The sequence below is a fragment of the Chiloscyllium plagiosum genome, unplaced genomic scaffold, assembly GCF_037043375.1.
Source record: "Chiloscyllium plagiosum isolate Xiang-an unplaced genomic scaffold, Cpla_swu_hap1 HiC_scaffold_17, whole genome shotgun sequence".
Lineage (NCBI taxonomy): Eukaryota > Metazoa > Chordata > Chondrichthyes > Orectolobiformes > Hemiscylliidae > Chiloscyllium > Chiloscyllium plagiosum.
Window position 1 is genome coordinate 49,752,093 of NW_028270155.1, and position 24,233 is coordinate 49,776,325.

The 24,233-nt window shown below is 37.6% G+C and overlaps 1 protein-coding gene across 8 annotated transcripts in view; it reads left to right on the forward strand.

Moving 5' to 3' along the window:
- Positions 1–24,233, forward strand: part of fto (FTO alpha-ketoglutarate dependent dioxygenase) — a 420,844-nt gene that overhangs the window by 102,766 nt on the left and 293,845 nt on the right. For 6 of the 8 annotated variants that reach the window (XR_015759951.1, XM_087995911.1, XM_087995910.1 and 3 more), the window contains exons 5-6: positions 12,274–12,353; positions 23,210–23,353. Coding sequence is in view for 7 of the 8 variants with exons in the window: in XM_087995911.1 (XP_087852037.1) it covers positions 12,274–12,353; positions 23,210–23,353 (224 nt within the window). In the remaining variant the exon portion in view is untranslated. The remainder of the gene's footprint in view (positions 1–12,273; positions 12,354–23,209; positions 23,354–24,233) is intronic. The other 2 variants (XM_087995912.1, XM_087995913.1) reach the window with 1 other exon arrangement.

Genomic DNA, 24,233 nt, shown 5'->3' on the forward strand with positions numbered 1-24,233 from the left:
CCTATAGGACAGATATTTGTACATGATTGCCTTTCAATCAAACATATCCTTTTGGTACAAAAATGAGAGAAAAAGGCATGCATTATCATGTACATTTTTAGTTACCCAAGTTTCCATCTTTGTATGAGTACTGTTCTCAAGTTTTTGTGGTTCATTAATTCTATTGATCTCTCTGTATACATTGCGCAAACAGTCCTTACATGATGCTGCTTATTTATTGATATTCTTGTGTGTTGTTGAGGTTGGCTGTTTATCTGGGTGATGTTGGTTCATCAAACAGTATTCCTGCATCATTTGTTGTTGTTCTTCTGTCGTTGTGTTGCAGTGGAACTCTGGGTCTGATAGTTGATGCGTGTTCCGTGTTTGTGCTGCGTTCACTTTTTACTGATCAGCTACCTACAGACAAGGAATGGCTCCTACAGTTGGATGCATGTGTTTGTGGTTGGGATGTTATATTAGGTCATTTATTTTCACTGTGCATGATTGAAGTAATAATTGCTTTATCTGGATCCTAAGTTGCTGTATGAGCATGCTTTTGTTCAGGTTGTGAATGTTTGTACGTTAACTGGCTCTCAAATTCCTGATGGTGCGCTTATGCTCAAAACGTCAACTCTGTTGCTCCTCGGATGCTGCCTGATCAGCTGTGTTTTTCCAGCACCACACTTTTTGACTCTGATGTCCAGCATCTGCAGTCCTCACTTTCTCCTGACTCTCAAATACTCAACTCTGACAGTTGTTTAGCAGTCTTGTCAAAATGAATTTTGGTTTTCTGCACTTTCACCTTGATTTTTCACTTACTTCTGTCTTCAATAGCCCTTTTGCTATTGAAAGTGTAGTTCGTGTGTGTTGTGGCATTAGTCTTTGTGCTGGACTACGTTTCAATGCCTTCTCCATTCAATGGTTGCCTTATATATATCTGAATGGGATTTGCTTGAATCCCTCATGATTCCTTTGGCAATTTTCACTGCCATCTCAGCCTTTTCATTTGGGACTATAATGTGGAAATTATGTGTGATGTTAAATTTCTCAATCTTTTGTAAAGCGACTGAATTCTTCACAAGTGAACTGAAGGCTGTTATTACCCACAACAATGTTGGGAATCACTTAGCAGTTGAAGTGTGCTTCCAAGCAATCCATGATTTTGTTGTTCATGTTGGGCCAGCGGAGCATGTGTCATGCTTCCTCCAATTTGATTCAATTTCTTGATGGCTTGCATGAATGTGATTTAGCGTCTCACCCCTCAACTCCTTTTGGATAAATGTTTATGTCTGTCGTATAAAATGCTAGCTTGTGCTGTCAATTCAGACCTATATGCCCAGTATGTTCTTATTGCAACAGTGCCCTGATAGTCTATGGCTGTCCTTTTATCACTACTTCTTGTAAAAGTTGGAGATTTGCATCTTGTTATAATTACTTCAGTCAACCTGTTGAGACAGATATCCAGAGCAGGTGGAATTTGAAACTGGATCTTCGGGTCAAGAGGCAGGGATGCGAACACTGTGTGACAAGACTATAAAATGACTATTTTTAATTAATGTGTTCAGATACATTATGACACACATCTGTGGCATGGAGAAGGTGAGGACTGCAGGTGCTGGAGATCAGAGTCTATAAGTGTGGTGCTGGAAAAGCACAGCAGGCCAGGCAGCAGGAGATTCAATGTTTCGGGCATAAGCCCTTCATCTGGAATAAAGGCATGTAGGACTTGAAGATAGACCTTCTGACTCAGAGGTAATGGCATTACTATTGAGCCACAAAACCCTTATGTTGAGTTGGGTAGTTTGCTTGATTATAACAAGGCACTTGTCTGTCACATTCAGTGCATATGCTAGGTTAATGACTTCCAGAGCATGGCAAGCTGCTGCTTCACATTATATCTGGAAGATTTCACACTCTGTGGTGGTATCCTCCACTTTCTTCATCAAGAGACTAGAAATCTTGGAGTTAATAGCAGCTTGAGGAAAATGTTTTGAAGTGGTCAGACTCAACTGTCACTATGTCTCTTCCAAATTGATACTGATAAAAATGTTCATAGGCACTGTTTGTGTCAGCACCCTGGATGTGAATGTAATCAGTTGACCTTGTCGCATTAGAATTGCTCCAAGTACTGCCTGCTGGTGTCATACTGCTGGGTGCATTCATTATTTATGTTGCAGCATTTCAGCACTGACGTTGGTGTCACTAGCTGCTTGATTTTAGTGAATGCTGCTTCTTGTTTTGTGCCCCAATCCCACGGCACATTCTTGGTAATGAGGTTTTACACTCTGCCAACAAATTGTGCAAGAATTTTGCCAAATATTTGATGAATCCAACAAATCGGTTGGATTTGTTTTCACATTTGCTGGTCACTATATCATTGCTACATCTCTCTTTTTTTTGGGAACAGGGTGAAGACCTTTTGCAGTCAGTTTGTGGCCTATGTACATTTTTAAATTTGGGCATTTAAATTTTTTTTTGTTCAACTTTAGATTCACCCAACCACCTCTGCTAAGCGGTTGCATTAAATTTTGATCTATCTCAGAAATTGCTTCTTCCATTTTGGTTCTTAGTGTATAGACTAGCTGATCACCCTTTTTAGCTTCTACTCCAGGAAGATCACCAACTGTCCCATGTTGTCTGCATTGATATTCTTCCAGAGCAGTGGAAATGCCAAATGGCATGCGCAGCCATGCATATCTCCGAAAGAGAGAGAGAGTATTTGAAGATTGTCATTAAAGGTTGCCAAGCTCCAAGCAAACATATAGACCTTCCTTCCCTTCCAGGATTTAGCTGGTGCCACAAGCTACCCTGTGAAGTGGTTACCAAATGCACCCTGTCCCACAATGTGTGTGCTTAATAAACAGACCTGTATATCCAAATAAAAAAAATTATTTTGAGTCATAAAAAGACTAATGGAGCTTATGGTTTTAAAATGCTGGTATAAACAGAAATATATGTAACAGAAAGATAACGGATTATAGTTTGAAATAGCAGAGTATTTAACAGCATCCCCAATTAGTCTGCTTGCGTGTTTATTTTACATTTTTATGCAGCCAGCTGTCAAAGGCTCAAGATGATATCAGAGCAGTATTTGAAACAGGGAATCCAAAATCCAAATGAATAAGATTTCCAACTATGTATATCTCCTTAAACACTCATTGAAAAAGTGTAAAATTAGTAGCAAATAATGGAGAAGAAATTGTAAATTAGAGTGGTAAATTTAATATTAGATCAGATACCGAAGGTGAAAAGTGGGGGTTAGTTTATTGAATTCAGAGACAGAGTTGAGACAAGCTAAAGGTTTAAAAAAAACTTGCATTTAAAAAATCTCCAACAAACTTCGTTACCTCCTGTTCTGAAGAATGGCCACTGGATTCAAAACATTAACTCTGCTTTCTCTCCACAGATGCTGCTAGATCAGCTGGAAACTGGCACCCCTAGTCTGTCACCAGAACTAGCCTTGAGGCAGCTGTTCTACTCCCAAATGTTTCTGGGGAGCTGGCGGCTCACTGTAAAATTCTAGTATGCCTTAACATAAGAGGCCTATAATTATTTGAATGAGATTCTGCCTGCTTGTGGGCACATAGCCCTAATGCACCCTAAATGAACTCCCACACGCTACTTCCCATAATTTGGAGATGCCGGTGTTGGACTGGGGTGTACAAAGTTAAAAATCACACAACACCAGGTTATAGTCCAACAGGTGTAATTGGAAGCACACTAGCTTTCGGAGTGTCGCTTCTTCATCAGCTGATAGTGGAGGGCTAAATCCTAACACACAGAATTTATAGCAGAAATTTACCGTGTGATGTAACTGAAATTATACATTGAAAAATTGACTTAACAGACAATCAATTTTTCAATGTATAATTCCAGTTACATCACACTGTAAATTTCTGCTATAAATTCTGTGTGTTAGGATTGAGCCCTCCACTATCACCTGATGAAGGAGCGACGCTCCGAAAGCTAGTGTGCTTCCAATTAAACCTGTTGGACTATAACTTGGTGTTGTGATTTTTAATTTTGTACTTCCCATAAGGCACTGAACAGAAATTTAAATGTGCTAATATGCAAAGTATAGGCATATTGAGTTGGGTGGACAGACTAACAATTAATAGACAGGGCATAGACATTTGGGATAAACATAGCTTTTTCAAGTTGATTACCTGTAACTTGTAGCATACATTTAAGTTGATGTGATAAGTTTCAGTGTGTATCAATAAAATGGGGTTAGAAATTTAGTTGCTTGTTTTGAACCAGTGCAGACTTTTTTGTGCTGCAAACCTCTATGACTCTCTGCTGCATTTTAAATTATGACCATTATGAACATAATTTCTCCTCCCATCATTTATAATCAGGCTGTTGGACAAAAGTTGAAGTTGCAACCTACAAGTGGACATGAAAAAAACAGACATGCAAGCATACAGACGCCAGGATGCTGGCTGGCACTGTGAATTTTCTTGTTGCACTTCCTCCATGCATGACCTCATCTGTGTCAAAAAAGTTCTGTCCTTTGTGTCTACCTGACTTCAAGAGCTTGGACAGGGTGCGATGTCTGAGGGACGTGTTCTTTGGAGATTAGCCAGTTGTCAGTTTCAGGTTCTGAATTACATATATTTTTAACGTTGTGCTACAGAAGACTTCTTTATTTTCCATGTTCACTTGGAGATTGCAACTTTAACTTGCCCAACAGCCTGATTATAAATAAAGCAAGGAGGAATTTTGGTCCTAATGATCATAATTCACGATGCAGCATAGAATCATAGAGGTTTACAACACAGAAAAGTTGGCGCCAGTCAAAAACAAGCATGTAAATTTCTAACCCCATTTTATTAACACACATTGTAAATAGTTGAGGCTTATCACATCATCTTAATGATACTCTACAAGTGACAGATTATCAATTTGAAAAAGCTGTGTTTATCCTAACTGTCTGTTTTCTGTCTCCCAATTGTTTGTCTGTCCGCGCAACTCTTGCATTTTAGCAAGCTATAATTTCTGTTCAATGTCTTGTGGGGAATAAAATGGATGGAAATCCACATAGCCTTCTAGATCATGCCACTGACTGTTCTCTTTCCTATTTCATCCTTATTGGCTCTTCGGTGAGGTCATAGCTCTTGGTACCAAAGGGAAGGGAAAGGGGAAATACATAATTCTGAAGGAGTATTGCATGTATTGAATATTTTGGGAAAGTATAACAAGATGAAATTTCTTCAGGAGATCCTTCGTCTTGGAGACTCCAGAGGTATTATGTTTTGCATAAATTACCAAATTTGTGAACCAAAAAGCAAACTTTCAATTTCTCACCTTCTGGTCACCAGTTGGTGCCAAGGAACAGAAGTGCAAATGTAAGGAGGCCCTGGTTATCAAAACCAGAATCTAATCTGGTATCATTTGCTTGATGTTTAGGTGGGAAGTGTGCTTGACAGGCATTTTACAAAAGAAGGGTCATTGGCCTTGATTTTCTGGGGAACCACAATCACAATCAGATTGTCACTATTTTTTTTTATTCGTATTAAGCTCTGCATTTCTAGTTAGATATTCTGATCCCGCTCCTTCAGAAAGGTGGAGTCTGCCTGCCTTGCAGGATAATTAAAGGAAGTTAAGCATGCCCCCTTTTTGGAATATCAATGCTGTGTGTGCTGATATTTAAATGTTCAGCAGCATCAAGTCACTTTTGACACCTGCTATGAAAGAGTAAGTATGTACATATATACCAAAATGCCAGGGTAAGGTGCCATGTGATAGGGTTCCAGGTAAGTGACAGAGTGTTTAGGATAGGTCATGAGCAAGGCTGTGTGTGTCGGAGCTGTAAGCAGGAAAAGGGGCTGTCAGGGCCGGCAGTATTGGGCCGGATGGGGAGTTGGAATTCTGTTGGGTTGATGGGGTACAGGGATCTAATCGGGTGAGGGAATGCTGTAGTTCTTGGGGTGGCAGGTGTACTTGTCAATTGTGCGGGTCAGTTGTAGAGTCAACCTTACAGTTATCCAGGAGTTCGACCAAGTTTTTAATTATCTAATTATTCCTCCGTAACTATCTACCCTTTCAAATTATCCACTGGAAAGGCAATGGAGTTGTCGAACAGAATCTTGAATTTTCTAAGGAATTCTTATGAACTTTGTTGTATCTGGGATTCCACACATGGTCTTGATAACAACTTTAGTCTGTCTTGCTCCAACAGCTATCCAGCCATCAAAATTTTCAAACTGTTATTTACTTAAGGAACCTGATCATCTGTTAGCACTTGATATTCAGGATAAGTATCATTCTGCCAAAGAAAGTAACACAGGCCAAGAGGATTATTTTATACTTGTAAATTTCTTTCTCTATCATGTGAACTCATGTTTATTTTCTAGCACTAAATGGGTAAATGTTTTGTTTCATTCTGTCTTTAAACTTTTATTTATTGTTAAGCCGCAGTAAAAAAGCAGTGATATCTACAGAGAAAACAAAACACTGATTCTAAAATACTTTCAACACCAATTCACAATTGGGTGTTTACCAAAAAAATTGATTGCTGGTCATTTTCGCAAAACAGCAGCTCATTCTCAACATGTAGCTATGTGCCATATTAAACCATTGTGTCAAAACCTTTCACTACATTTTCATGGGCAGGTGCTTCGTCATGTCAATTATTCTGTCTTCAGTTGTTTGCTGACATCATCTCTTAAAGACAACAGTTTCCTGGGGTCAGTAATCAGGAAAACTCTTTTCAAACCTATAAGGGATCTTCACAGTTGGAAATAGTGAAACATATTTTTAAACAAATGTCAACTCTAATCAATCACAATTTATGTTTCAGTTTAAAAGGGTAGTATACCAACACATTTATGTAAACGTGTATTTATGTTTGTAATAAGAATAGACAATTGGGGATTGTAATTTAAGGAGATGAGCAAACATTGAGTTTTAACAACTAATTAACCCAACTTGCGGTATTTACAGAATGGCAATTACTAAAACCTCACATCATAAATCAACTTGTGAAAAACTTAATTTCTCTTATAATTCAAAATAAAGATAACTTTTTAAAAAAAACCTATAATAATTACTTCAAAAACATTACATTTATTGTCATAATTCATCGTTAAAGCCTAGAAAATGTTTTATTAGTCCTTAACAATTTATACTCATAATACTTCGCGATGCAAGATGAAATAAATCTCACATCAGATTTTGGGCTCATTTCAAGCTACTTTTAATGGTATCCCAAACATATTTTTATTTCTTGATCAAAGTAATAAACAAATAGAGAAAAGAAATGATATAAAAACTTTTGCTTTGATGAGGAAGTACATCAGACAATATCCTACTTGAGCATAGGAGACAGTTGTCTCTCTGTGTTATCAAAATGAACCACTAAAACCAGGATTAAACAGTAATTTATACAATGTTAGTGTGTGGTAACCCACTTGACTATCTTAGTAGTACATTTGTTAATTTCAGATCTGGCTTTAACCATTTCTGGTGCACATTCTAACTTTTACATCGCCTGACTTAGACATGTTTATTGGTTCATCAATCTTTTCCACCAAGTTTACATGTCGTTAAGGTTGATTTTTCTACAATTTTATTTACAAACTGGAAATTGATAGGGGAGACAAAGTGTGAGCTCCTCATCACCTAAATATATCATGCATCAGTCTGTTCTCCGTGTGAAGTTGTGAAATTGGATGTAATTAATTAGATTGTCAATAGTATAAAAATAACCAAGATGAGAGTATTTCAGAACTGTAATGCAGTGCTGTATATAAGTCTTTGTGTAGGCATATTTAATCAGTGAAGAAACCCGGAAGACTTTTTTATTCTTTCATGGTTGGTGAAGAAACAGTAAGAACAATAAGAAACAACAAGAAACTTTCAGAATCAGGACTGAATGTACTAATGGATTCCTTCATTCTCTTTCTAGACATTCATATACATATTCATATATATGGTTATGGTAGCCTTGAGTGGAGAAAATACACAACATAATTTTCAGTACTCTTAGTGTCATAACCAAGGCCAGAATTTGTTATCGATCCCTTTTTTGACCTTGAGAAGATGGTGGTGAACAGTTGTTTTGAATTGCTGCAGTTCATTTGTTGCAAGTATGCTTACATAGTCAGGAAGAGAGTTTCAGGATTTTCACCCAGAACAGTGAAGAAACGGCCATACACTTCCAAGGGTGGGTGGTGAGTGACTTGGAGACAGACATGAAGGTGATGGGGTTCTCAAACGTTTGATCTTCTTGTTCATCTGAGTGATAGAGATCATGGGTTTGAAGATACTGTTGAAGGAGCCTTGATAAATCACTGCAATTTGTTTTGTATGGAATGAACTGTCAGAGGAAATAGTAGATACAAGTACAGTTACAACATTCAAAAGACGTGAATAGGAAAGGTTTAGGGGGTTAGGGGCCAAATGCAGGCAAATAGAATTAGTTTAGCTTGGGAATTCTGGTTGTCGTGGACAAGTTGGAGCGAAGGTTCTGCTTCCATGCTGTATGAATCTATGACTTTATGATGGCGGGATTGAATGTTTAAAGTGCTTCTGATCAAACAGACTGCTTTGTCCTGTTGAGCATCTTGAATTGGCATCATACTCATCTAGGAAATGGAGAATGATCAGATTACTTAGTGTGGAAACAGGCCCTTCGGCCCAACAAGTCCACACCGACCCTCCTGAGTAACCCACCCAGACCCATTCCCCTACATTTACCCCTTCACCTAACACTATGGGCAATTTAGCATGGCCAATTCACCTAACCTGCACATTTTTGGACTGTGGGAGGAAACCGGAGCACCCGGAGGAAACCCACGCAGACACGGGGAGAATGTTCAAACTCCACACAGACAATTGCCTGAGGCGGGAATTGAACCCAGGTCTCTGGCGCTGTGAGGCAGCAGTGCTAGCCACCGTGCCGCCCATAATGTTCCATTATGTTCCTGACTTGTGCCTTATAGATTATAGACAGGCTTTGTGGAGTCAGGAGATGAGTTACTCATCGCAAGATTTCTGAACTCCAGCCTGCTCTTAAAGACAGAGTATTTATATGGCCATTCAAGTAATGTTTATGGTGATATGTGATGATGTTGGAAAATTCAGAGATGGTAATGCCTTTGAATGTCAAGTGAAAATAGGCTGATTCTCACTTCTATCTATCATCCTTGCCTGGCAGTAATGTGATGCAAATGTTATCAGCCCATGTCTGAATGTTATTTCGGTCTTACTGTTTCAATATCTGAATGGTCACAAATATTACCAAACACTATCTGTCAGCAAGTTTCCCACTCCCAACCTTCTAATAAAGGATGTAAGGACTACATATATCTTTATTTGGATATATGAATTGGAAGATGGAAATTTGGATACTGCTGTGTTGCAGAGAATGAACTTTTTTTATAACTCGAAAGAAAGCTAGAACTGTGCGAAGCTCACTTATTGGTTACACGAGGTCATGCAATGTTTGGACAACCCGAATTTGATACTTATATAAGACAAACTGGCATCAAAATGGCACCAAGAGAGATCTCTATTTTGTCTCTTTGTCTTTCTTTTTCTGAGGATGGCAGAAAAACAGCGCTCAAGACTCCAAAAAGCAGAAATGCATATCCAACTTGGCTACCAAATTGAAGACTGCTGTAGTTGATAATAACTTAATATTGTCATCGGAAACCAAAAGTACTAAGTTTACCTCATTCTATACTTGTGGTGTGGACTCTTAATCCACAGATTTTGTTCCTGTTTGCCTAATTTTCCACCTATGATCCTTCTACAGATCGGCCTCTCTCTTGTCCATCCTATTTATGAATGAGTGTGCGTGTGTGTTGGGATTTTAAAGGTATCTAGTTTAAGCTTGCACAATAATAATTATAATCTGTGATTTTGCTTGTTGAAGGATAGGGTTTTCATAATAAATATGTTTTGGTTTCTTGCACATTTATGAGACCTGGTGTAGGTTTCTTTTACCTTAGTAGTCAAAGTCAGTAAGGTAATCATCCTAATGATTCATTTGGTCATTTAAACAATTGTGACAACTCGTGAAATAGTCAGGCTTGATTACCAATGCACACTTATGATCAGGGTTGTGACGAGGGAAGATTTTGATAAACCTGTGCAAGATGGTGGGGCCTCAGACACAAACTTGAGCAGGTCAAGCAGAGATGCCCTGGAGTTGTGATGACTGACCTCCACCAATCACAATGTCTTCATTTGTGCCAGATATGATTCACACCAGTGAAGAGATTTCTTCCTGATTCCTAGGACATCAGTTTTCTAAGTGTTATTACGTAATTAGGATGAGTATGCTGATAAGCATGCCCCACTTTTGTATAATCTGTCCTAAAATGTTTAAAACCACAATTCGATAACCAGGATAATTAATTTGCCTGATGAATGATATTCAGGACAAAAGCATTTCAGTCAAGAGTTTGTCCAGAACAGAAAAAAAATCTATATATTGTAACACACTTGATTTTAACAAAGAATGCTCAAAAATGACAGAGTGTTTAATCTGCTACTATGGAACTTAAGCTCAAAACCTCAACTATGTGCATAGACACTCACAATTAGGACAGACCAAAGACACAAATAGATATTATGGGTAAGACAGGATATAGGCAGGGTAAACAAATTTACAAAGATCATAAATTCAGATTTCAAGGGTGGGTTAAATTGTCTCATAATTCTTTTGATTTTGAGTCTTAGCACTGATGACCTGCTACTGTCAGTAGGATGACGCATGCTATTTGATTTGATAGTTGATCACGTGGATTTAAATTTATTTTAAGTTTTCTTGGCTTCTCTGTCTTTTCCCCACATGGAGAGAGGTGTGAGGAATGGATGTTTTCAGTCTGTGAGCTCTTGCGTTGGCACTTGCAGCTTGTAACATTCTGTAGCTCAGCCAATCAAAGTTGCAGAATTTCCTAACATAAAAAGATGTCTATGATGCTCAGTCTCAAATTTCTCCCTCACCGTTTGAAGAAGTAGTATTGTAATGCAGAGCTCAAAAATATGCAGGATTTGATTTTAAAGTCACAAAACTATGTAACAGACTAACTTCTATTTCAATTTATGGTCCCCAAACAAAATGTGAGGTCTCTTACATAGGGATCCTTGTGGCTATACTTGGTCAAATGCTGATATGATTGAAAATACCTGTAGTTTCTGCAATTTTATGATAATTGATGAAACCCATTGTGTCTACATTGTCATGATCCCAGTTGATGTTGTTATTGATTAAGTCAGATCCCAGACTGAAATCTCTTTAGATAGATTTTTTTGGCTTTAACTCAGTGGTCTTACACTTAGACACAAGTACACAATATTGCCGGTTTAGTTTTAACAGTAAAACTGGATATTATTACACAATCAAGATAAAGTAGAATTAATTAAACTATTTTTACATATAACACATTTAAGGATTTTAAAAAAAAAACAGTTATAATGCAATTCCATTAATGCCAACAGCATCCCATTACAGTACTCAAAGATGAAAAATAAATCTCTTCTCAGTCCCACATACAGTTTGACCTTGCTGTGGCTTCAATTCCCAGTTGAATTTGATGACCTCTTGGCTCTGAACTTGCACTTTTCCAGTTTCAAATAACCCCTTCAGAGTTTTAACCAAACACTTTTGGTTTGGAATTTTTAAAAAACTAAACTCCTTACACTAAGATACCTTAACTTTAACAATTCCAAAGCAACTTGTCCCTTTCTCAGGAGCAACTGTTTTACACATCCAGCTTCCTCTAAGAACCCTGCGAAACTGTCCAACTGAAATTAATAAAAAGCTCTTTCTTTCTCGAAGCTATGGGTTTTTCCCCCTCAGCCCAGAATCTTCTTTTTGTAAACTTTATGCACTATATTGTTTACTTTATTTACTTGTAAATTTTATTCTCATCGTGGAAACAAATTCCTATTAGCCACCAAAACTCTCTTCTCAGATTGCTTTTAAAAGATTTTCAAGTTAATCATTAAAATAGAAATCCACATCATATTAGTTTGAAGTTCAAAATAGATTTTATATATATACCTAACAGCACACACAAGCATCTGTTGCATTTTTTATGCATTTGTTTTTATATGCCTCTCCAATAATAATTCTGCTTCTAGTTTTCTATTGATTTTCTCTATCACTGATCCGACAGGTTCTGATGTATAATTTATATTTCTTTTTATGAATCTAGAAGTGTGACTTTCATGATTTATTGGTGATCTATGCACTGTAATTTTCTAACTTCAAATATTAACTTTCATTATAATATTTTTTATATGGACTGAATGTGACTGTGCCTCATAATCTGTTCTTAGATGATTTTAATATGACCCATCAACATTGTGTGCTGTCTGGAATTCAGCCTCGCTTCAGTTCTACTCACAGAGTGGCAGAGGTAAGATTGGATGACAAAGCATTCTAGGTTTAGTTTTGTTCTTTTAATAAAATGATTTTTTTTATTGTTAAGCTGCTGTGCCATTCGTAGATTAAATTTTCTGTTTGGTGTTTGAAATACTGAAGTATTTTTATTCCTCTGTGACCTAATACAATAGGAGACTGAAAACTGAATCAAAAATTATTTTGATGCTTTACTTTGTTCAATATTAAATCGAAAGATTTAATATATTATAAATATTTCACTGAACAAGTTGCACATTAAAACAGAAGTTTTTGTGAAATCTTCCAATGTTGCTTTATCTTGTGCTTTAAGCCAGTACTGCTGCCTTCACATTGACTCACAAGTCGTGAGTGTATCTTGCTGTTGGTGTCTGCACATACTGTCGCTGAGGCTGCTTACTCCTCATCTCTATGTGAGGCTTTTCAATTCCTTCTGCACTGTAACAAACCTTTATTTACATCTGTACATAATAGATTATCAAATACAACTCTCGAGATGTAGTGTATAAGATCTCTCTGTTTACCTGCTTATTCTAGAATAGTGTCGAATTACTGCTGTCTGAGTCATGTGATCACTTACATCACAACATGCTGGAGAAACTCTGCAAGGCTATCAGCATCTATGGAGAGAGAAACAGTTAATGTTCTGAGCCCAGTATAACTCTTCTTCAGGCCAGAGTCATCCTGAACTAAAGCACTAACTCTGTTTCTCTCTCTACAGTTGCTGCCAGATCTGCTGAGTTTCTTCAGTATTTTTTTTTTCAGATTTCCAGCATCTACCGTATTTTGTTTTTATTTGATCACTTACTTAATCATGGTTCATCTGAATTTCATTTAACCCCAGACCTATTCTACATTGTTTTAAAACCATGCAAAGTAAAGGTGGAAAATAGAGGTAAATCTAAGACTCATAATTTTTTTTGCATGTATAATAAGCAATTCCTTTAAATATATGGCAATTTATGTTACCTTCTTTTGCTCTGTGACAGCAAGAACTAGTGTTAGATTTTGACGATGGTGATTTTTGGTCCCAATGTTTGGGACACTCAAGTAATGTCATAAGTCTGAGGCCTAAACCATCTTGTTAGCCAGGCTGAATGCAGGGAGTTCTCCTGTATTCCTAATATAGTAGTTGTATTTCTGTGCAGCACTGTGTTATAGGAGATCGCACAATATAAATAATGGGGCCTATGGGAAAATCAGGGTTAGGGGTGAACCGCCAAAACATCAGTGAAAGTCAAAACAAAAATAATAGTTAGCCGAACACCATGAATAGCATAGGCTAAGTAAATCTTTAAATAATTTATTTTAATGAAATAATACAGTGAACTTAACACTTTAATATTAAAATCACTGACTACAGCACTGTTCCTTCCACGAAGTTCTCCACCAGAAATTGCATGAGCCGACTGACCAAGTGATGCTAACGCGGAAGTGCAGTCCTCCTTAAGATTTTCCCCTGATTTGAAATAAAGTTCCTTGTAAACGTAGACTACAATTCCCAGTTTCAAGCTACTTTTCAAGGCTTGCAGAGCTGATTGCATTCCTGTTTTAGGTGAACACACTGAATTTGCATTTTGCATCATGAAGCTGTATTTTGCTGTTCAAGTAGTGTTGGGGTTGGAATCGCGTAACAGTGAACAGGAGTTCGCTCTATATAAAAAAAAGTCCGTAATTCACTAATTGCATTACAGCCAAATCACATTTAATAAACACATGTTATAGGAAGAATGACCTATATAAAATTCATTGATTGGCTGTCCATGCATTTCTGGCAGAGGCGAACAGCCCATTCAATTAGAAACCAAGATTACAAATGGGCATGATATCTATATAAATCGTCTTAAAGAGAAGTAAAGTTTTACTTGATGCAAGTTCCCATCGAACTTGTGCTGCAAAAAACTGAGCACCATTATTTAGTGGATTCGTGTTGGATTGCCTTCCTGAATAGAGGAAGACTTCACCCCACTAATAGTCGGGCAGTACTATTTTAAGCAGGTGAGGAGGGATGAGGTAGGAATTGTCCCACTCCTCATTTGACTGTAGCAGGTTTATACTTTAAAATTTATTGTGGTTGTGCTCAGCCAATATCCCACAGAAGGACGAAGTAACTTACAAGGAACTCTGTTTTTTTCCCACCAAAGAAAGACTAGGTCATGCAAAACCATTCATACAGTTCATACAGATAGATTCATCTGGGCCCACATATCTGCAAGTACAATTGATAAAGTAAGAAACTTGTCTTATAGGATTTACAGTTCATGTAGCTTAATAAAAAGGTTAGCTGTTCCTTACCTGGTCTGGATGTAGTGAGTCAGGATTGTGACATTTTAGTCATTCTCCTGGATGAAGTTGTATGGAGCAGAATTGCATATTTAAAAGATCTGTTTGCAGCGGTTTTCTCTTAGGGATGATCACTTTTGCAGAACTGGGCACACCACTTCCAGAGAGAGAGAGAGAGAGATAAGCGACAGTTTCTCAGTGTGCCTTCAATACTGCATTGTCTCTGTCTCTTCCTGCTTGGTAAAGCCCTTGAAGTACTCTGCTCATTTGTATATACCAGATATATTAGCTCATAACTACAGCAGTTACTGCTTCAAAACAAGTAATTGCATTTTGATGTCCCATCTCAGATGCATATAGCAAGTTTCAGGGCAGTATGATTCAGTAGGTGATGAGATAGTTCACACTTCTCAGGGATTTCATCTCATGTGGTATAATGTGAAATTGTGTACTTAGCCTGTCTGACCATTGTCTATATAGGGTGTCAGTTTTTTTTTTTTGCAAATCCAGTAAGGAGGACGAAAATTAGAAATTCTGTCTTTTAAAGAAAAACATATCCTCATAACAGTACTTTGGCAAATTCTGGTAGCATCATAGTTCAAAAGTGTAATTTAGAATATTTTAGAACAGACACTCCAGAGTTTGGTTATTAAACTCTTGAGTTTGGTTATTTACAGTTCAAAACACTGAATTTTTTTAGAATTCAAATTCAATCAAACTCTTGTCAGACATAAATTAAGATATTTAGCATCATTTACAAGCTGAGTTGTATTGAATGATTAACCTCATTTGAAGAAATATTTAAAATCAAAATACATTCAACTCCTGGTCCACCTTGAGCTGACTAATCTGAGGTGTGTTGATAATAGGAGAGAATAATTAGTGGAAAAGTTCGAGAGTGACTGTACTTGATATCAAAGCAGCATGTGATTGAGTAAAGGAGCTTTCGCAATCAGAAGTCACTGGAACTCTGGGAAAACTCTTCACTAGTTGGAACCATTCCGCACACAGAAGGAGATATGATTGTTGTTATTTGAGGTCAATCATATCAATCCAGAGACACGTTTCAGTTGGTCCTAGAATGATATACTATGACAGCTATCTTCAACTGCTTCTTCACTGACTTTCTGTCCACCAACTGGAGTACTGGGAATCTCTTTGAGGAGAAAGTGAGGACTGCAGATGCTGGAGATCAGAGCTGAAAATGTGTTGCTGGAAAAGCGCAGCAGGTCAGGCAGCATCCATGGAACGGGAGAATCGACGTTTCGGGCATAAAGGGCTTATGCCCGAAACATCGATTCTCCTGTTCCCTGGATGCTGCCTGACCTGCTGCGCTTTTCCAGCAACACATTTTCAGCTACTGGGAATCTCTGCTGACTATGTGTAATGGTCAGTACCACTCCTCAGAGTCTGAAGCATGCAGTGTCCAAATGCAGCGAGACCTGGATAACCTTCAACATTGGATGGATAAGTGGCAAATAACATTTGTGTCACACAAGTGTCAAGCACTGACCATCTCCAACAAGCGAAAATCTAGCCATCTCCCTGTGACATTCAATAGCATTACTATTGCTGATTCCCCTTCTATCAACATATTGTGCAGATCATTGCCACAGCAGGCTGTGGAGGCCATATTTTTGAGTGCATTTATAACTGCTGCATAACCTATTGTGGTTATATGGTTACCTTTGACCAGAAACTCAATAGGACCAGCCATATGAATACAGTGGCTACAAGAGCAGGACAGAGGCTGGAGATTCTGGAACAAACAACTTATGCCCTGACTCCACAAAACCTGTCCAGCATCAACAAGGCACAAGCCAGGAGCATGATGAAATAGTCTCTGCTTGCCTGAACTAACACTTCTCCAAGTGCACTGAAAAAGACTCGATACCATTCACTTGTTTGGCACTCCAATTAAATATTATATTTTAAATATCCGCTGCTTCCACCAGCAATGCACAATGGCAGCAGTGTGTACTATCTATAAGGGGCACAACAACAATCCACTAAAGTTCCTTCAATAGCACCTTCTAAACCACAAACTCTTTCAGCCAGCAAGGCAAAGACAACTCATGCATTGGAGCCCCATCATTTGCAAGATCCTATTCAAGCCACATGCTGTCCTTTCTGATCATTGTTCCTTTACTATCATTGGATCAGTATCCTGGAATGCACTTCCCAGTAGTATTGAGGATGTACCATTGCCATTTGCATTTTGGAAGTTCAAGAAGCTGGTTCACTGCAACCTTCTCAAGGTCAATTAATGACGGGCAATAAATGCTTCCCCAGCCGGTTACACCCCATCTCATAATCATAAGGAAAATAATTAATTTTAAAAGTTGTAGAGTGACTCGGCTTATTTATTGGATTTTTTTTAGGTTTATAAAATTCGGGGCTAAAGAATTGAAAGTAAAATACAGGAGTGAATTATAAATGATTTTCACTTTGACAAAATATGTTTCTGCTTAACTCTTTATTTACTCTTTACTCTTTGATAACTTAACGTTTTTTTAAATGATGTTGGTTTAGGAATTTATTTTGGCCAGAGCTCTAGGAGATCTCCCCTGTTCCTCTTTGAATTGTGCTGTATAATCTTCTGAATCCACCCAAGAGGGCAGGCAATCTATCTGAAATGTAGCAATCCCTCAATACACTGCTGGAGTGTAGGCCAAAGTTTGTGCTCCAATTTCTGAGTGGAAGTCAAAAGAAAGAGTTTTGTGAACTTGGACACATTTGTTGAATTGAAGCACCAGATAATTAAAAATATAATTTCAGATTTACAAATTACTGTAAAAAATGATATTTTGTGATAAAACAAAGAACTGCAGATGCTGGAGGACTGTAACCAACAAAATAGAAATTGAAGATACTCAGTAGGTCTGGCAGCATTTGTGATGAGGAAGCATACATTTTTGAAGATGAAATACTTAATTTCCACATTTTCTCCACAATAAATTTTTGAATCATGGCTTGGATCTCACATGGTTTAGATTTGGTGTATTTGGAATGTTGTTTGCATTTCTACCAAGTGAAATTAGTCATCAAAAGGAAGCTGAATAGTCTCACATTCGTTTTCAGCATGATCTCAAACCAGATTGTCAAATTGTAGTCTTTGACATTCTAAATATGTGGCATACGGTCCATGTAAAATCATAATTATGTGCTATATGCTATTTATGTTTTCGTCTTTGTCAGCACTTAAACTCTCTCTTTGGGCTTCTTTCTGCCCTGAAAGCTGATCCTACAGATTTCAGTTGGCACACTTCCTTCTATAAGTGAAAGGACAGAAATCTGGAATTATGATTTTTCCAATGATTGTTATCAAAAACTTTCATGATAGCAACAGAAAGCAAGAACTGATCCTGTCAATTCAATTTGTTTTGATTATGCAGGACTGCTATTTATTGGCCTTGCTGTAGTTTGACACTCATTTCCCAGTTCAGACAGCTGACTTGAAATTGATGAAAATCATTTGGGAGTTGCCGTTCCACTCTGAGCTGCTTTATGAACTTGTACTACTTTCCCACATGGTAGGCAGACAATCAGATTTTAAAATAATTGCAAGTACTTGCATGTGACTTGAAATTATTCTCAATTTGAGAATGAACACTAAACATTTCAGCAAAATCTTGAAATGTTAGTAGCACTGGCAAGGTTGGATGTGTTGCACATCTTAAGTTGCCTTGAGAAGATGGTGGTCTGCTATGTTCTTTCTGGTGACAGTGATCCCAAAGTGTTATTGAGGTAAGGACTTCGAAGACATTGGCTCAATGACGATTAAGGAGTAGAGATATCTACCTAACACAGCATGTGACACGGAGGCAATTGTGTTTCCACAGATTTTCTTGTCTTATCATTCTTAATGATGCACTTTGCAGGTGAAGAAGATTCTGTCTGACCTCGATAAGTTGATAAGTGCAACTTTTGACATATATGCAACCACAATGCACCATAGATGGAGATTTGGACATTGAGTCCAGTGGCTGCGCTTCCAATGAAGTGCTCTGTTCTTTTTATTGTTATCAAACTTTTTTTCCGATTCCTTGATGTTTTAGTGAGATAACTGCTACTTTACCATTGAGAACAATTGCTCTCATCTTTCCTCTGCATGTAAACTCTTGTATCCATATCTTAAGCAAAACTAGAATGAGTTCATTGTGTCATTTTTATAAGGACCTAATTGAGCATTGGAGAACGAAGGTTGCTTGATTGTTCCGTCGATGACTCGCTTCATGACTTTCCTGATGATTGTGAGGACATATGAAAGGGAGCATGAATCGGCCATTCAGCCCCCACAGTATGATCCAACATTTGAAGAAAAATTGCTGATCTGATTAAAACTTCAAAACCACATTCTCACCTGCTACTAGTAATCTTTCTCTCCCTTGTTTGTAAGAAATCTATCCTTTTCTGCCTCACAAATATTCAAAGACCCTGCTCTCACTGTATGTTCAGCAAGAGTTCCACAAGATCAAAAGATCATCTCTGTTTAAGTGAAAAGCCCCTTATTTTGAAACAGTGCCTCATCATTCGCGACTCTTCCATAAGAGTAAATATCTTCCCCAATCTCCCTTGTTAAGATCTCTTTGAATGTTTTATGCGTCAATCAAATCACTGCTTACTCTTCTAAACTCCAGCAGGTACAAACTTAACCTTTTCTGATAAGACAACTTGCCTATATCAGGTTTTAGTTGGATAAACCTTCCCTGAACTGCTTTTAATGTATTTACATCCTTGGTACTGTACAGATTACTCCAAATGTGATCTCACTGGTGCCTTGTATAGCTAAAGTATAATGTCTCTAGTTTTGTATTCAATTTATTTTGCAGTAAGTAAATAAAGGCAGGTGCTGGTGCAGTGTTGGCTAGATCTTTTTTTATATATTGATTTTATGGATAGAATACCCCTTGTCCAAGTAGTTGTCATTAGCATAGTTGTATTGGACCTGCTCAACTCGAAATTAGGTAGTTCCGGTGTACAAGTCTTCAGCAACTAATCTAGAAATTTGTTCAAACCCTAATTAGAACAAATGCACTCAGCGGTTCTTTAATTTCATTGACAATAAAATGAATAGACCATGGAAAGAGGCATAGCAGAATTGCCCATCTTGTACCACTAGCTTGGAAACACCTGCATCGTATCTCTTGTATTTGTTATGGGCAACCAGATTGAAGGTAGTAATGTCATTCAACCTCCATCCTGAATTTTACCTGTTATCTACTGCCATCCTTAAATGGAATATAGTAGGATCACTAACATTTTGGTTGTGGGACTGTTTAAAAGATATAGCTTGCTGCTTTTGGTGTTTTGCATGTAGAGAAGGTCTGTTTAGTAACTTCACGGGATTCATTCTGCACTCTAAGATATGCCTTTCTACATTCTGTGGTGAACCATGGTTGGTCTGCTGACTTGGTGATACTTTAAGAATGAAGGATGTCCAGAGCCATGAAACTCCATAATTGAAGATGGCTTTATTGTGGAAATAACCTACATGTGTTGTCATGTATAGGTATGCCTTCAATAAGAATTTGTTCAGGGTGAGATCAAGCAAGTTACATACTCATCAAGGCTATCAGTTACATAACCCTGACTTCCAGATGTCAGTGAGGAGAAGTTTGCAAGATTAACCAGGCTAACATAGCTTAAGTTCTAGTTAAACCAGGATTGTCCCTACATGACTTTTAAAATACTTTTACACATAGTAATGATTATTTCATGTCACTTCAAAAAGCATTATGAATCAGCTATATAGTCTGAGACTAGAGTTCCCAAGGACAGTTTGTATGTTTCCTAATTATTTTTCTGGTGCCCAGCTCACTTACGATCAGATTTACTGATTGAAGTTTCACAACTTGTAATGCTTTGAACTGAATTCGCAATCTTTGAGTTGCTAATCTGACACCATAGCTACTGGGCTGTTGATATAACTATTTATCTATTTAATACATTTGTCAACTGGAATCTTCATTCCAGATTGAGATTCACCACATTTTTGTGTGAACTTTAACTGAAGGGGACTTGAATGTTCGTATTTATGCTGACGGTGTTGGACTTTTATACTCAAATAAAACCTTGAGAATGACTTGGTTTGCATTTTTACACTGTAATTAATTTGCTGAGGAAGGATATCATGCTGTTTTGATAGGCCATTTTGGTAATGTCTGGGTGACTTGTCATGAACTCTGGAAATCATAATTTAGAGCCTATTTCTTTTGAATTAAAAAAAATCTTTTCCAGCTATCAGAGCTTTGATATGAGAAGCTGCAACACAGATCTTGAAGGACCCCCTTTCCCTATAAGCAGCACAAGTTAAAACACAAAAATCAATAATGCTATGCGCAATATACTTAATTATAGTAACTATTAAACAATATCTGTGATAGTTATACTATTTCAGATGATGTTGCATTCATAAATATTTGTGCCATTGTAAGAGTCACCAACTTCCGAGATTATATGTCAGCCTTCTAAACACTTGTCATAGAATGTTACACTGCAAAAGAGGCCATTTAACTCATTTCACTTGCACTAGCTTCCTTTAAAGTGATGTCTTTGTGGTGAACTTTACATGCCCTTTCCAAACACCATTTTGTTTATTTTTTTGTCAAATATTTAGCTACTTCTCTTTTAAATGCAGTAATGGATTTGCATCTTTCATTGCCTCAAGGAAGGCACACCACAGCTGTTCATTATAGGCCTGAGCTTCCACGTCCACATTCTATTAATTGTAAGGACCATTTACTTACAGGTGTATATCATGGATAGCAATTTAACACAGAACTGCAAGTTTTGGGTTTAATTCACAAAGAACGCAAACATATCTGGAAATTGGCTCCAGTTTGCCAACTTCTGGCTGTAACTCATGTGGGGCAGGTAAACAGTCTGTTGCTAGAAGGCACTTCAGGAATAGAAATATTTTTTAAAAGATGAAAGTTAAGTCATGATAGGAAAATGGGGTGAGGTGTCTGGATACCTTGCTAAATAAATTGATTTTAATAAGGCTCAAAGGTATGAAGAGAAGAGAAGTGGAGGACTGTAGGGAGACCATTCCAGAAACCAGGACCAAAGGGTTGCAGTCTCTTGACTGTTGGAGCAAAGGGAAGAGCATGTAGAAAAGACCAAAGTCTGAAAATGAGGGTATGTAAAATTGCAGAGATTAGGTGAGTTAAAGGTCTGAAGGGCTTTGTAGCAGAGTTTGTTGATTTAAAATTAATTGTGTTATAATACAGGGTATTTATTTCACTGCAGTAAATTATAAAGTTTATAGGATTTGGAGTTCATATGGGAAGGAGTGTGAAGAGCATTGGAGGTACCAAATTTAAAGGTGATATTAGAGATGAATGATGTTACAAAAAACGGAATTTAAGGAAGTATTTTCCATGTTGGGTAGAATCTGTTCAAATTTGACTCTGCATCATACAGAATGCCAAGAATTTGTATGGTTTTAATTTCTGAGAGAATGGTCAGCAAGGTAGACATAAGTCGTGACAAGGTAAGAAATTATGTCAGAGGCTGAAGATGATTGTCTTAGTTCAGTTAGAGAAAATTTGAATCCATGTATGATTTAATATCATGTATACCAGTGGGAAATATCTCATAACATACTAGTTATATATTTAGCCTGATACAGCAGTGGATGAACTGAAATGTTTGTAACATAAAGTATTAGCAGTATTTCAGTCTGAATTATTAAAAAGTTTATGATTAAATAGAACAAATTTGTGCATACCACAATACCTAAGTGATGAAAACAATGCCAGAGTCAATATGGTGCTGGAGCAAATTACTGCAGATGCTGGGGTCTGTACTGGAAGCAATAAGTGCTGGAAATCACTGCGGCTCAGGCAGTGTCCATGGAGAGAGAGCAAGCTAACGTTTTGAGTCTAGATGACTGTTCATCAGAGCTGGTGATGAAGGCTGAGGAGGTCAAGTTGTTGAGAGTATATTTAAGACAAAGATAGGCATGTCCTTGATTAGTAAGGGGATCAAGAGTTATGGGGAGAAGGCAAGAGAATGGGGGTTGAGAAACATTTCATCCATAATTGAATGGCAGAGCAGATTCGATGGGCCAAATGGTCAAATTCTGTTCCTACATCTTAGGGTTTATGGTCGCCTTCCAAATATTATTTTATGCTAGGACTGTTCCTCTGACACAAGGACAATCTTCTATCTTTATAGACGATATAGTCTTAAAATATTTTCTTTCGTGTGGATTAATCTCTGATGAAGAGTCATCTGGACCCGAAACGTTAGCTGCTCTCTCTCCGCAGATGCTGCCCTACCAGCTATGATTTCCAGCATTTTTTTGTTTTCAATATGGTGACATTATTCATGAGAAGATTTCATGGCTTTTAAGTTTTAATTCTCCCCTGGTTTAGGATTTTTCTAGATAATATGTTATGCATATGTGGAAGTAACTTCTTTTGCACCAACGATGATTCGACAATATTATCCATTTGAAATCTAGAGAAAAAAATGACAATGAAAACTGAATACGGTGTTTATTCTCCGAAATTAGATTGTATGTGGCTACCTAAATGCTACATAATCAAACTATGTATTTTACAGTGTTCAAGTGGTACGTTGGATTATATTTTTGGGCGCTGTGATGTAGCTATGAAGAACCTGCGAAAGGATCCATTATCAGGCATTTCCTCCCTGGTTTCTTTGGAGCTTGTTTATCTGAGACAAACAGAAGAGATTCATAATGAGGTAAAAGCAGTTCACTGCATGTTGGCTTTATCTTTCCATGGTCAATCATATTAATTATTGATTGCCCCAGAAAGAAGCAAAATTTAATTTTTTTGAATTAACTGTACTAAGATGTTTGTCAAATTGCTGTATCTCTAAGTCCAGATAACCCACAAGAAAGAAAATATTTTTAAGACTATATGATATGATTGTCTTTGTGTCAGATGTACATCCATAGCATAAAATGATATTTGGAGGATTTCACTGTAGACTATAAGATACAGGAATAGAATTAGGCTCTGCTATTCGATCATGGCTGATAATCTTTCTCAACCTATCTCCTGCCTTCTCCCTGTAACTCTTGATCTCCTTACTAATCAAAAACCTGCCTTTCTCTGTCATAAATACACTCAATGACTTGGCCTCCTCAATCTTCTGGAACAACAAATTCCACAGATTCATCACCTAGCTTAAGAAACTCCTCCTCACCTCAGTTCTAAAGGGTTGTCCCTTCACTCTCAAGCTGTGTCCTCAGGTCCTAGTCTCTCATTCTAGGATTGATACACCTTCTCCATTTCCACTTGATCCAGGCCTCTCAGTATGTTATAAATGTTAATGAGATTCCCCCCCTCCCCCCTTCCTTCTAAACTCCACCCAGAGTCTTCAACTGCTCCTCATATGACATGCCTTTCATCTCCAGGACCATTCTTGTAAACTTCCTCTGGACGCCCTCCAATGCCAGCTCATCCTTCCTTTCATTCAGGGCCCAAAATTGCTCACGATATTCCAAATGCGGTCTGAGCAGAGCATTATACTGGCTCAGCAGTACGCCTCTGCTCTGATATTCCAGTCTTGTATTTTTGTACTGTGAGCAGATTAGGAAGAATATACTGGTCTTGGA